At 49.5% G+C, this 13,604-nt stretch overlaps 1 protein-coding gene across 1 annotated transcript in view; it reads right to left on the bottom strand.

Annotated features, from left to right (window-relative positions):
* The window catches only part of GRK1 (G protein-coupled receptor kinase 1), a 312,076-nt gene that overhangs the window by 20,728 nt on the left and 277,744 nt on the right, over positions 1-13,604 (bottom strand). Inside the window, exon 2 of the mRNA XM_076068616.1 lies at positions 3,228-3,612. Within this exon, the coding sequence (XP_075924731.1) occupies positions 3,228-3,545 (318 nt within the window). The 5' untranslated portion in view covers positions 3,546-3,612. The remainder of the gene's footprint in view (positions 1-3,227; positions 3,613-13,604) is intronic.

The raw sequence follows: 13,604 nt of genomic DNA, 5'->3' as shown, positions 1-13,604 counted from the left end.
CAGAGGTGGTTTTTCCAGTGAAAGGCCGCAGGATTTCTGGCAGAAAACGAGCCAGTTTGTAGGTGGTGGAGTTGATAGTAGAGACGATGGGACGAAGGGGTGTATCCACTTTATGTATTTTTGGTAAGCCGTATAATCTTGGTGGCCTGGCAGCAGGTTTCAACGAGAACTGTTTGGTTTGATCAATTAATGCGGTTGAATCAGAAATGATTTTGTTGGTTTTATGACGAGGCTGTTGGTAGGATCTCTTTTTATTTTTGTATAGCTGCCATCGTTGAGTAATTCTGGAATTTTGTTGTTATATTCTATTTTATCCATGATGACAGTGGCATTGCCCTTGTCGGCTGAGAGGATGACAATGCCATCCCTCTTTTTTAATTTATATAGTTTAAAACGCTCATCTTTGCTGATGTTGCTAGCTGGCATCTTAGCTTTTTAAGGGTTGCAGCGATTTCAGATCTTGCTACGTCTGCAGCGATGTGACCCAGGCCCTTGAGAGCCACGTCTACTTAGGGAATGATATCATTAACTGGTATGTGTTTAGGTGTGGCTGCAAAGCTTAGCCCTTTAGCTAAACGGATTTCAGACCATTGTAAATAGAACTGTTACTGCAATTAATTACGACTTTGTTAACGTCTAGCTTTTTGGTGTGTGAGTCCGGTCTTTTGTTGGAGAGGAGGTTGAATTTGGAAATCAGGTTGTCCTTTCATTTGGTCGACATAGTGGCAGCTGAAGAGGCAGTCATATTTTCTACATGTTCCCAATCCGATGTGGACATTGTTGCCGTCAATGATAAGTGTGATTTGTAGAGTGTCTTGTCTAACTTATCTAGTTCGGTACGTATAAGTCTGATTTTCTCTGAGATAAGAGCTAAGCTAGTTCTGGAAATAATTCATTTCGCATTAGAAGAAGTTACAGCAGCAGAGGTCAGTATAAATGCGATTGGTATTACCCCAGAGTCGCGGCATCTCTTCAGAAAGGTGAGAGACTCGATCAGCTGAGCCTTCTTATCTCGGAGTTTGTTGAAGGATCTCAAAGTTATGTGGAAACCCTCCCCGTAGAGGCGGTTAAATTTTGATTTAAAGCTTTCGTGACTGCAGGGATTCATATTCTTGGTTCTTTCGGTAAAGTCACGTAGAAGGGAAACAATAAAATAATATATAAATTCTCACGACGTTTCGTCTCCCCCCTTCTCTTTTCCGAACATAGATGGACTCGTCCATCTGAACAAACTGCCAAATCGCTCTCCGTGGTGCAAACGTTAAAAAAACGCCACTCTTTTCAAATTTTCTTGCTGTGGTTTTCACACCTGATGATGATTGCTTGTGTTGCAGTCGAAACGTCGTGAGAATTGTATTGTTTTAGATTTTTATTATTTTATTGTTTCCCTTCTACGTGACTTTACCGAAATAACCAAGAATATGAATCCCTGCAGTCACGAAAGCTTTAAATAAAAAAAATAATACAATACACAACCTAAGTTGCCGCCTTCATATTGAATCCCATCAACGCAGTGAGGTTGGAGGAAATGGGCACAGTATTCAAAGTTCGGGGTGCCATCTTTGTTTGGTGGCCTACGCTCGGGAACTCTCCCCCGTTTCCCACTCCATTCATCCCACCGGCTGGACTTAGGAGACTCGGTCCCACTCAGGCTTGCGTAGTCGTTACAATCGAACCACAGCCCATGTACCACACGAGGCTATACGGCACTGCCCACTTGATTTCATTCGCCGGCAACTATTCGCACGTTCACGGGGCTGCTCCTGAAGCCATCCACAAGTTGCATCGCTCAGCAACTTGGACATTTCGCCTCTTTCATCTGGCCGTAGGGGATGCCTGAGTGTGCCGGTGAGACACTCAAAAGTCGAAACGGGCCCAGAGTCGGCTTGTCGTGATGGATAAGTGCTGCTGAGATCATGCACTATCGGAAGTCCTTGGAGCTGACGGGATGTGTAAACAAATGCCGATCAACTCCCCACTGTAGAAAATTAAGATAATAAGATTGTACCAGTGGCCCTTTGCTGATCCACTGCGGGATGAGGGCCTCCCCATAATTGTTTCGGTGTGGGATAGGTTTGACCATTCTTCACCAGCATGGTCAGTGGGGATTGGCGAAGGGGCAGGGCCCAGGACTCTGTTCAGATATCACTCGCAACTCAAAGTAATCGAACGTCGGATCGCCTGCAGACATATAGTGCAATGCGCTAACCACTGTGCCACTGCTCCTCCACCCCATGTAAATGTTACACGTGACAAGCACACCCGGCACACCACATCCATGATACCTCTCGATATGTGGATAATAATTAAGAAGTTGCACGTCACCTATTACAATCGATCACGTCCAACTTCATCCACTCGACTGGCAGTGACGCGGACGAACACTCTAATGTGTGTACGTAGGACAGTCCTCGGCTTACGAACCTAAATCGTTCCTGAGACCCATTTGTAAGTCGAACGGCTCGTAAGTCGGAACACAATAATTATACGCTGTATTTAAATGCCCGCACGCACAGACGGGAGCACGGGCACGCACACTCGCAAAGACAAAGACGCACACACCTCAACGACAACGATCCCCCGTGTGGCCTTAACAGCCCGTTGGGGCAAGTGCTGTTAGCAAGTCGCACTTATGACGGCCAGCACGGTACACGAGGGGGTGGGTGGCCAGCACCACGCCCGACCGCCTTTGTCTCCCCAGTGATGGTGTTGTAACACCGTACCAGGCACTCATTGGAGTCGACCGAGGTAGGCTCAGGACTGGTTCAGATAGTCGTCACAGGTGTTGTCTGTGAGCCACTTTCATAGAAGCACAGCGCGCTACACTATCGCTCCCAACACACGTTCACATGTGCGTGCACACACTCCCAGCGCGAGGGCCGACTCATTCCATCTTGCGGAGAATCGCTCCTCTGAACAAAATAGTTCCACGGTTCAGTTTGCAAGTGCGAGTTCGCGTTTTAAGTCAATGGTTTTTTATATTTCATGGAAGCCGGTTCGTAAGAACAGTTGTTCGTAAGTCGGAAGTTCATAAGGCGAGGACTGCCTGTAATATTGAATATTTCTCTCACCGTGCGTAGCCAACCGTGCTAATTGGTGAGCAATCAAAAAGCTCTGGCGCCGGGGACAGACTAAGCGCCCGAACCGAGAGCGGTGCCGGTCAAACAAACAACAACAACAACAACCAACTCGCACAACAATCACCCGCTTAGAGACAATACCCGCACCTGGAGGAGCTCTCCGGCAGGCCGGAACAACTTGTGCGTCTCGAGAAACTGACGGAAGAGGTGGCGGCCGATGGGCTCGAGGTGGCAGACTTGCTCGAAGGAGGGCAGCGTGGGTGACGAGGGCGAGGGGTAGAGCGCCAGGACACGCGCCTGCACCTCGTCCAGGCGCAGCACGTGCGGCAGCTTGAGGCGCGCGTGCATCTTGCGGTCACGGCCGCCGCCGCCCCCGCCGCCCCCGCCGCCGCCACCGTCCAGGTCGCCGCGCGCCGCCACGTACGCCGAGTTGGCCACCACCGTCTCGAGGCCGCCGATGTCCATGGTGGTAGGCCGGGGCTAGGAGGACGACGACGGTGAGGAGGTGGAGGATGACAAGGTGGAGGAGGCCCTGCGTTGCACGGAATAGAGAGAGAGAGAGAGCGCATGACGATTATCTAAACCGAGGTTGCCTAAAAATATAAGTACCTGGTGCGATGTGTAAGCATCGCCACGAGGGAGACAAAGGCGGCCGGGCGTGGTGTTGGCCACCCACCCCCTCGTGTACCTTGCTGGCCTGCATATGTGCTCGCTAACAGCACTTGCCCCAAAGGTCCATTCAGGCTCTTCGGGGATCTTTGTGGATACGGTCCCATCATCGGTAAGCACTTCCAGCAGGTAGAGGAAACTGCGTTGGCTGGGTCATGTTGGCCGCATGCCAAGCCACCGCATGTCCCAAGCAGCTTCTGTTTGGCCAGATAGAGGGCGCGGCACGGACTAAAGAGGAGATGGGCTGATGTGATACAGGAGGAGGTGGAGCTGAGTGGACTTGCAGATGACTGGTACCGGCGGTGTCAAGATTGGCCTGTGTGGAGGAGGCTCGTGAAGGACGACGCTGCTTGGCAGCGTCAGGCTGTGATCATCCAGAACAGGCCGTACAACGTATAACGACGCAATGCCCGATCCACAAATATGAAGGAGACATCACAGCGATGGTACACTCCACTACTCCTGACGCTTGGCCACCTGAAGAGAGACGCTCACAACAACAAGCAGAGCGCCCCAGCGGCTAAAACGTGGAAGGTTGTCAGAGTGGGGGGAGAACGGGTGGCGCATCTGGTAGTCTCTGTCAACCCGTGGCACCCCTGGGTCTGTCCCGTGACCTGTCGTTGAACCTTCCACGCTTTACGTGACGACTACGAGGTCCACCTAGCCTGGCACAAGCGCCGGTGGTAACGTCACCGTCCGCTTAGTGGCGACCGGTGGCTGTTGATAAGTGGGGGAACGGTGGCGCAGTGGGTTAGCACATTGCGGTAGGAACATTACGACTATAATTCGATCAAGGCCGTAGCCATGGAGTCAACATTGGGGGGACCAAATCTTCCAGGGGGTCTGGGCCCCCCCCCCCGATAAAAAAATCTCAATTTGAAAACTAACACATGGAATGGACTTTTCATTTATTTTTTAACAATAATGTCTAATAGTGTATTATATTACATTGCTCTGTTTTTTTTTCTTTTGTACATTTTCTTGTTTCATTGTATGTAATGGCAGAGATTAGGGATTAATAAAGTACAACCATAACCACAATCATATAAACGAATCTATGCATTGTTATATGAAGACAAGTCCAGATATTGTGGCCAAGGTTTAGCAAATTGTTGTTTTTATTTACATAGCATCGCAATTTTTTGTTTGTTTATAGCACCATATTGGGGGGGACATTTTGAGCATATTTGAATGTTGGGGGGGATGTCCCACCCAATGTATATTATAATTACGGCCTTGACTTCGATTCCTGCTCACGGCCGCCAACACCAGTGACGATTATCTGAATCAGTCCTAGGCATCCCCTAGAACGACTCAGCCTCAAATGCCTGCCTGGTGCGGTGTGTAAACATCAGCACTGGGGAGACAAAGGCAGCCGGGCATGGTGCTGATCACACCACCGCTCTCGTCCGCTATGTAAATCCTCGCTAACAGCACTTGCCACAAGACTGTTAAAGAGCTATACGGGGGATCTTTGTCTCCTTTGTGTGTGTCAGCGTGTTTGTATAATTGTGCCTAAGCGTGTGAACCGCTATAGCTGATTATAGCACGTGCGTGTGTGTGTGTCACTGCATCGGATTATAGCACGTGTCTCTCATAAGCATGTGTGTGTGTGAATTTGTCTCGGTGGGCCACTGCCTGAACAATACCTGAACACTGCGTGTGGGGATCGGTAGTGTAGCGGTGAGCGCGCTGCGCTACGAACGCATTCGACTCCCGCTCACGACCAACACCAGTGACAATACGGTCATCTGAATCGGTCCTGAGTCTCCCCTAAGTCGGCTCAGCCTCAGATGAGTACCTGGTGCGGTGTGTAAACATCAGCCTTGGAGAGATAGGTGATCGCTAACAGCAGCACTTGCCCCAACAGTCTGTTAAAGGATATTGGGGGGATCTTTGTCTTTGTAACTACACGACCTCCACGGTTACTCGTGAACACACGACGAGGAATCTCATCGAATGTGCGCACGCCCTTGACCGACGTCCCGGGCCAGAAAAGGCAGTGACAGCCACTTCGTGAATGACTCCTTCCAGGGTCAAACAAATCTCGCGATAGACCGGCCGCTGCACGTTCAGCAGCTGCTCAATGTGGAGGGCCCGCCACCCTTATGTAGACTTGCACCAAGATCCATAGACTCACACAGAGATCCAGAAACCCGAAGACTCGCACAGAGACCCATTGACGAACACAGAGCCTCATAGACTTACCCAGAGACCCATAGACTCACACAGCAGAGACCCATAGACTCACACAGAGACCCATAGACTCACACAGCAGAGACCCATAGACTCACACAGCAGAGACCCATAGACTCACACAGCAGAGACCCATAGACTCACACAGCAGAGACCCATAGACTCACACAGCAGAGACCCATAGACTCACACAGCAGAGACCCATAGACTCACACAGCAGAGACCCATAGACTCACACAGCAGAGGCCCATAAACTCACACAGAGACCCATAATGTAGTGCCATACCACTGGCAGCAAAGGGGATCTGCGGTGTACGGCAGTCCTGACGTCAGCAAGCCAGGATAGACACGGGAGGGGGACCTCGGGGAAAGGTCACAGAAGGTCACACCAGGAAGGTTCTCGTCAATAAATGTCGATTTAAATCTCGATTTATTGACCTTGGTCAGTCTGTAATTGTTGGTCTTGCAGTCAAAAGCCCTGCGGTGGCCCACACTGGCCCACGAATCTCAAAATCTGGTTCACGAACGGTTTTTCATGCAGCTGCTCCGAGGCATTGCAACCACCACGTAGTTTTATTCTCTCGTTGATCTCCTTACACTCTGCCATCTCTATTACTCGCGTTGCTTCTGCCTACGATGCTGTCAGCACAGAGGCCTGTCGCTGCTGAAGCTGAACAGACGCTTCTCGAGCACCATTTCTTTTAGGAATTCGTTTTGTGTTTAGTTTGTTGTCCTTCCCCCGCACCTCCGATTAGCGCGGCTCGCTACGTACGGTGCGAAAGAAGTTCAACGTGCATACATTCGCCACCGTCGAGTTGATTGACGCCATACTCCTTGGGTTAGAACTCCGTCTTGGCTAATCTCAGTCGTCAGATCAGTACCCAAGTCCCGCTTCATCTTTCGATGCATGTTGTTCTTTAAGTGCCGGGCATCTGTCAGAAAAGAAGCAACCACCCACTGGCGGAGCCAGTGGGGGGGGGGGGGGAGTAGCACGTGCCCCCCCCAATGATTCGATCGAAATCCCTAATTTCGATCGGATCGGGGTTTATTAGTAATAAAGCGGCATTTTGCGACTCCCACTGCCACTGTGGAGCATATTATTACGTGACAGGGACTCTATGAGATGATAGGACAATAGTCTGAGTCCATAATTGGCAATAAGTAACGGAAAAACAGTGAAAAGTGACTCAGAATTGTGCGCAGTTGCGTATACAGTCCACGATTTCCCTGAAGGCATCAACACCTTCAGCGAGCGTGATGCCGATCACAAAACGCGGTTCGAATTCGACCCTCGATCGATGGCTGCGTCATCGCCGCACACGCGGCGAGTAACAAGCAAGGGACAACTCCTTACTTACTAACAACTACTTACTAACAACTCCTTACTAACAACTCCTTACTTACTAACAACTCCTTACTAACAACGCCTTACTTACTAACAACTTACTTACTAACAACTCCTTACTCACTAACAACTCCTTACTTACTAACAACTCCTCTTTGGTTCTTTCGGTAAAGTCACGTAGAATGAGAATAAAATAATAAAATAAAATAACACAATAAAATTCTCACGACGTTTCGGCCACAACACAAGTGGCCTTGTGTGGCCTTGTGTTGTGGCCGAAACGTCGTGAGAATTAAATGAAATTTTTTTATTATTTTATTCTCATTCTACGTGACTTTACCGAAAGAACCAAATAAGATGAATCCTTGCAGTCACGAAAGCTTTAAATCGAAATACTAACAACTCCTCTATCATTTTTCATTGCTGGAGGGGTTGCCCCCTCTACCTGAAAATCCTGGCTCCGCCATTGCAAGCATGTACTGTATATGAATGGGACCTTTTTGGCAGTATAAGAAGAGGTTTTAACCCTTTCTGGCAATAAAACAGGAGGTGTTAAGATGTTCAAACACCAAATATAAAACTTTGTGCAAGGCATTAACCACACAAAACTGTGTCAAACCATCCAAACAAACATGCTCTGACAATAAATGCATTAATGCTGTCAAAAAGGTCCCGTGGATATAACTCTCTGTGACACTCAGCTGTAAGTATTCTGATACTTGCATTGCCTTTGCACTGTCCGCTTTGTGGCGTCCTCTGGGCTAACACTCGTGGTGAGACAAGCACGTAAAGAAGCTGGTCCTCTGGTGTAGGCCAATTAGTTTCAAAGACGGTGCATATATTATCAGAGCACGTCTTGTTTGCATGTTTTGCCACAAGCGCGTGTGGTCATTGCAGACTTGATGCTTTGCAAAAGGTTTCCATTTGGTGATTGAACATCTTAACACAACTCCTGTCTTACCTAATTCTCATTTTTTTTTTTAAACCAAAACATTTTCTTATTTACTGAATGGAGGAAGAAATCCCACCGACGCTGGCCAACTCCTGCCGCTCCACAAACCTCGCGAGAACGACAACAGCAGAAGAGAAAATCTGAATATTTACACCGGAGGAATCCGATGAGCAATAAAAATATGTAACACGTAGGCTTTCGGGATCAATATCCATAATACAAGTTAAATTTTTGGGGTTAAATCGCGCAAATATATAAATGCGTCGTTAAAACCCGCCACCACCCGACACAGCCAATTAGTGAGGTTTGTCACGTGAACAGAACGTGACCAATTCGTCACTAGTACAGCACACCGGTGTGTTGGAGAGCAAATCCACAACATTTACAATCTGAGTACGACGTTTCTGCCAGTAATTACAACCGGCTTCATCAGATCTCCCACGGGACGGAGAGGGTGAAGAGCGCAGCGCCTCTCCGCCGGGTCACCGCACAGTGAGGAGGTTCGTCCCCCCAGCTCGCACGAGACCTGGCGACGATCGATAAATGCTTCAACGCGCCGCGTTGAGACGCCCGTGAGTCGTGGACTTTACGCGGTCAAGCCGCAGAGACCGGACAGATCCAGTTCCTCGGGGCTCCGTGGGTGACGGGGGCCTGAGACCGTGCATCGCGAGCCACACACCGCGCCTAACCGCAGACTCAACGAAGTGGCTTTATCGTCACGTGGAAATGTACAGCAGCAGACAAATAATGTGAATGTGGAGGGGGGTGGGGGAAACCAAACTGGAGGAGCTGGAGAGCAATCCACGTGACCACGGGGAGAGAAACATGATGAAAAATCCAAATATATAGGAGATGCATTCAATGCTTGCCAACAGTACTTTCCCCGATAGTCTATTAAAAGGATACACGGAGGGGGGGGGGTCGTTGTTTCTGTCTTTATAATATGGGTGTTAGTTCGACGAAACATTCTATAATTCATAACACTAAATAATAATTAGTGTTGTCGTGGAGAATATAAGTAACCAAATAAATATATTGAAAAATACAAAAGTATCGATCTTGATTTGAAGCTTTCGTCACTGCAGGAATCCATACTCTTTGGTTCTTTCGGTAAAGTCACGTAGGTAGAAAATAAAATTAATCACGACGTTTCGATCACAACACAAGCGGTCGTCCTTAGGCGGAAAAAAATAAAATCCATTACTAAGTAACCAGAAATAGAATATATATTGATCGAAATAAAAAACTAATTTCTTTACAACTAATTGTTGTGTTTAGTTTGTTCTCCTTCCCCCTTGCACTTCCGATGAGCGCGGTTGGCTACGTACGGTGCGAAAGAAGTTCAATATAGAGTACATACATAGACTCGCACAGAGACCCATAGACTCACACAGCAGATACCCATAGACTCACACAGCAGAGACCCAGAGACTCGCACAGAGACCCATGGACTCACACAGCAGATACCCATAGACTCACACAGCAGAGAGCCATAGACTCACACAGCAGAGACGCATAGACTCACACAGCAGAGACCCAAAGACTCACACAGCAGAGACCCATAGGGTCACACAGCACAGACCCATAGACTCGCACAGAAACCCATGGACTCACACTGAGATACGCATAGACTCACACAGCAGAGACTCATAGACTCACACAGCAGAGACCCATAGACTCACACAGCAGAGACCCATATACTCGCACAGAGACCCATGGACTCACAGAGCAGATACCCATAGACTCACACAGCAGAGACCCATAGACTCGCACAGAGACCCATGGACTCACACAGCATATACCCATCGACTCATGCAGCAGAGACCCATAGACTCACACAGCAGAGACCCATAGACTCACGCAGCAGAGACCCATAAACTCACACAGCACAGACCCATAGACTCACACAGCAGAGACCCATAGACTCACAGCAGAGATCCATCGACTCACACAGCACAGACCCATAGACTCACACAGCAGTGACTCATAGACTCACACAGAAGAGACCCATAGACTCACGCAGCAGAGAACTATAGACTGACACAGCGGAGACCCATAGACTCACACAGCAGACCCATAGACACAGCAGACCCATAGACTCACAGCAGTGACCCATAGACTCACACAGCAGAGACACATAGACTCACACAGCAGTGACCCATAGACTCACACAGCAGACCCATAGACACAGCAGTGACCCATAGACTCACACAGCAGTGATCCATAGACTCACACAGCAGAGACCCATAGACTCACACAGCAGAGACCATAGAATCACACAGCAGAGACCCATAGACTCACACAGCAGAGACCCATAGACTCACACAGCAGAGACCCATAGACTCACACAGCAGAGACCCATAGACTCACACAGCAGAGACCCATAGACTCACACAGTAGAGACCCATAGACTCACACAGCAGAGAACCATTGACTCACACAGCAGAGACCCTTAGACTCACACAGCAGAGACCCATAGACTCGCACAGAAACCCATAGACTCGCACTGAGATACGCATAGACTCACACAGCAGAGACCCATAGACTCACACAGCACAGACCCATACACTCACACAGCAGAGACCCATAGACTCACACAGCAGAGACCCATAGATTGACACAGCGGAGACCCATAGGCTCACACAGCAGAGACCCATAGACTCGCACAGCACAGACCCATAGACTCACACAGCAGTGACGCATAGACTCACACAGCAGACTCATAGACACAGCAGACCCATAGACTCACACAGCAGTGACCCATAGACTCACACAGCAGAGACCCATAGACTCACACAGCAGGGACCCATAGAATCACACAGCAGAGACCCATAGACTCACACAGCAGAGACCAATAGACTCACACAGCAGAGACCCATAGACTCACACAGCAGAGACCCATAGACTCGCACAGAAACCCATGGACTCGCACTGAGATACGCATAGACTCACACAGCAGAGACCCATAGACTCACACAGCACAGACCCATACACTCACACGGCAGAGACCCATAGACTCACACAGCAGAGACCCATAGACTCACACAGCAGAAACCCATAGACTCACACAGCAGAGACCCATAGACTCACACAGCAGAGACCCATAGACTCGCACAGAAACCCATGGACTCGCACTGAGAGACCCATAGACTCACACAGCAGAGACCCATAGACTCACACAGCAGAGACCCATAGACTCACACAGCACAGACCCATAGACTCACACAGCAGTGACCCACAGACTCACACAGCAGAGACCCATAGACTCACACAGCAGAGACCCATTAACTCACACAGCAGAGACCCATAGACTCACACAGCAGAGACCCATAGACTCACACAGCAGAGACCCATAGACTCACACAGCAGAGACCCATAGACTCGCACAGAAACCCATGGACTCGCACTGAGATACCCATAGACTAACACAGCAGAGACCCATAGACTCACACAGCAGAGACCCATAGACTCACACAGCAGAGACCCATAGACTCGCACTTAGAGACCCATAGACTCACACAGCAGAGCCCCATAGACTCATACAGCAGAGACCCATAGACTCACACAACAGAGATCCACAGACTCACGCAGCAAAGACCCATAGAGTCACACAGCAGAGACCCATAGACTTACACAGCAGTGACCCATAGACTCGCAGAGCAGAGACCCATAGACTCACACAGCAGAGACCCATAGACTCACACAACAGTGACGCATAGACTCACACAGCAGACCCAAAGACACAGCAGACCCATAGACTCACACAGCAGAGACCCATAGACTCACACAGCAGAGACCCATAGACCCACACAGCAGAGACCCATACACTCACACAGCAGAGACCCATAGACTCACACAGCAGAGACCCATAGATTGACACAGCGGAGACCCATAGGCTCACACAGCAGAGACCCATAGACTCGCACAGCACAGACCCATAGACTCACACAGCAGTGACGCATAGACTCACACAGCAGACTCATAGACACAGCAGACCCATAGACTCACACAGCAGTGACCCATAGACTCACACAGCAGAGACCCATAGACTCACACAGCAGGGACCCATAGAATCACACAGCAGAGACCCATAGACTCACACAGCAGAGACCAATAGACTCACACAGCAGAGACCCATAGACTCACACAGCAGAGACCCATAGACTCGCACAGAAACCCATGGACTCGCACTGAGATACGCATAGACTCACACAGCAGAGACCCATAGACTCACACAGCACAGACCCATACACTCACACGGCAGAGACCCATAGACTCACACAGCAGAGACCCATAGACTCACACAGCAGAAACCCATAGACTCACACAGCAGAGACCCATAGACTCACACAGCAGAGACCCATAGACTCGCACAGAAACCCATGGACTCGCACTGAGAGACCCATAGACTCACACAGCAGAGACCCATAGACTCACACAGCAGAGACCCATAGACTCACACAGCACAGACCCATAGACTCACACAGCAGTGACCCACAGACTCACACAGCAGAGACCCATAGACTCACACAGCAGAGACCCATTAACTCACACAGCAGAGACCCATAGACTCACACAGCAGAGACCCATAGACTCACACAGCAGAGACCCATAGACTCACACAGCAGAGACCCATAGACTCGCACAGAAACCCATGGACTCGCACTGAGATACCCATAGACTAACACAGCAGAGACCCATAGACTCACACAGCAGAGACCCATAGACTCACACAGCAGAGACCCATAGACTCGCACTTAGAGACCCATAGACTCACACAGCAGAGCCCCATAGACTCATACAGCAGAGACCCATAGACTCACACAACAGAGATCCACAGACTCACGCAGCAAAGACCCATAGAGTCACACAGCAGAGACCCATAGACTTACACAGCAGTGACCCATAGACTCGCAGAGCAGAGACCCATAGACTCACACAGCAGAGACCCATAGACTCACACAACAGTGACGCATAGACTCACACAGCAGACCCAAAGACACAGCAGACCCATAGACTCACACAGCAGAGACCCATAGACTCACACAGCAGAGACCCATAGACCCACACAGCAGAGACCCATAGACTCACACAGCAGAGACCCATAGACTCACACAGCAGAGACCCATAGACTCAAACAGCAGAGACCCATAGACTCACGCCGCAGAGACCCAAAGACTCACACAGCAGAGAACCATTGACTCACACAGCAGAGACCCATAGACTCACACAGCAGAGACCCATAGACTCGCACAGAAGCCCATGGACTCGCACTGAGATACGCATAGACTCACACAGCACAGACCCATACACTCACACAGCAGAGACCCATAGACTCAAACAGCAGAGACCCATAGACTCA

This window comes from Petromyzon marinus, chromosome 21 (genome assembly GCF_048934315.1).
Source record: "Petromyzon marinus isolate PM22_M1 ecotype Great Lakes invasive population chromosome 21, UKy_Petmar_22M1.pri1.0, whole genome shotgun sequence".
NCBI classification, from domain to species: Eukaryota; Metazoa; Chordata; class Hyperoartia; order Petromyzontiformes; family Petromyzontidae; genus Petromyzon; species Petromyzon marinus.
This window is presented reverse-complemented; position numbering and strand designations above follow the sequence as displayed.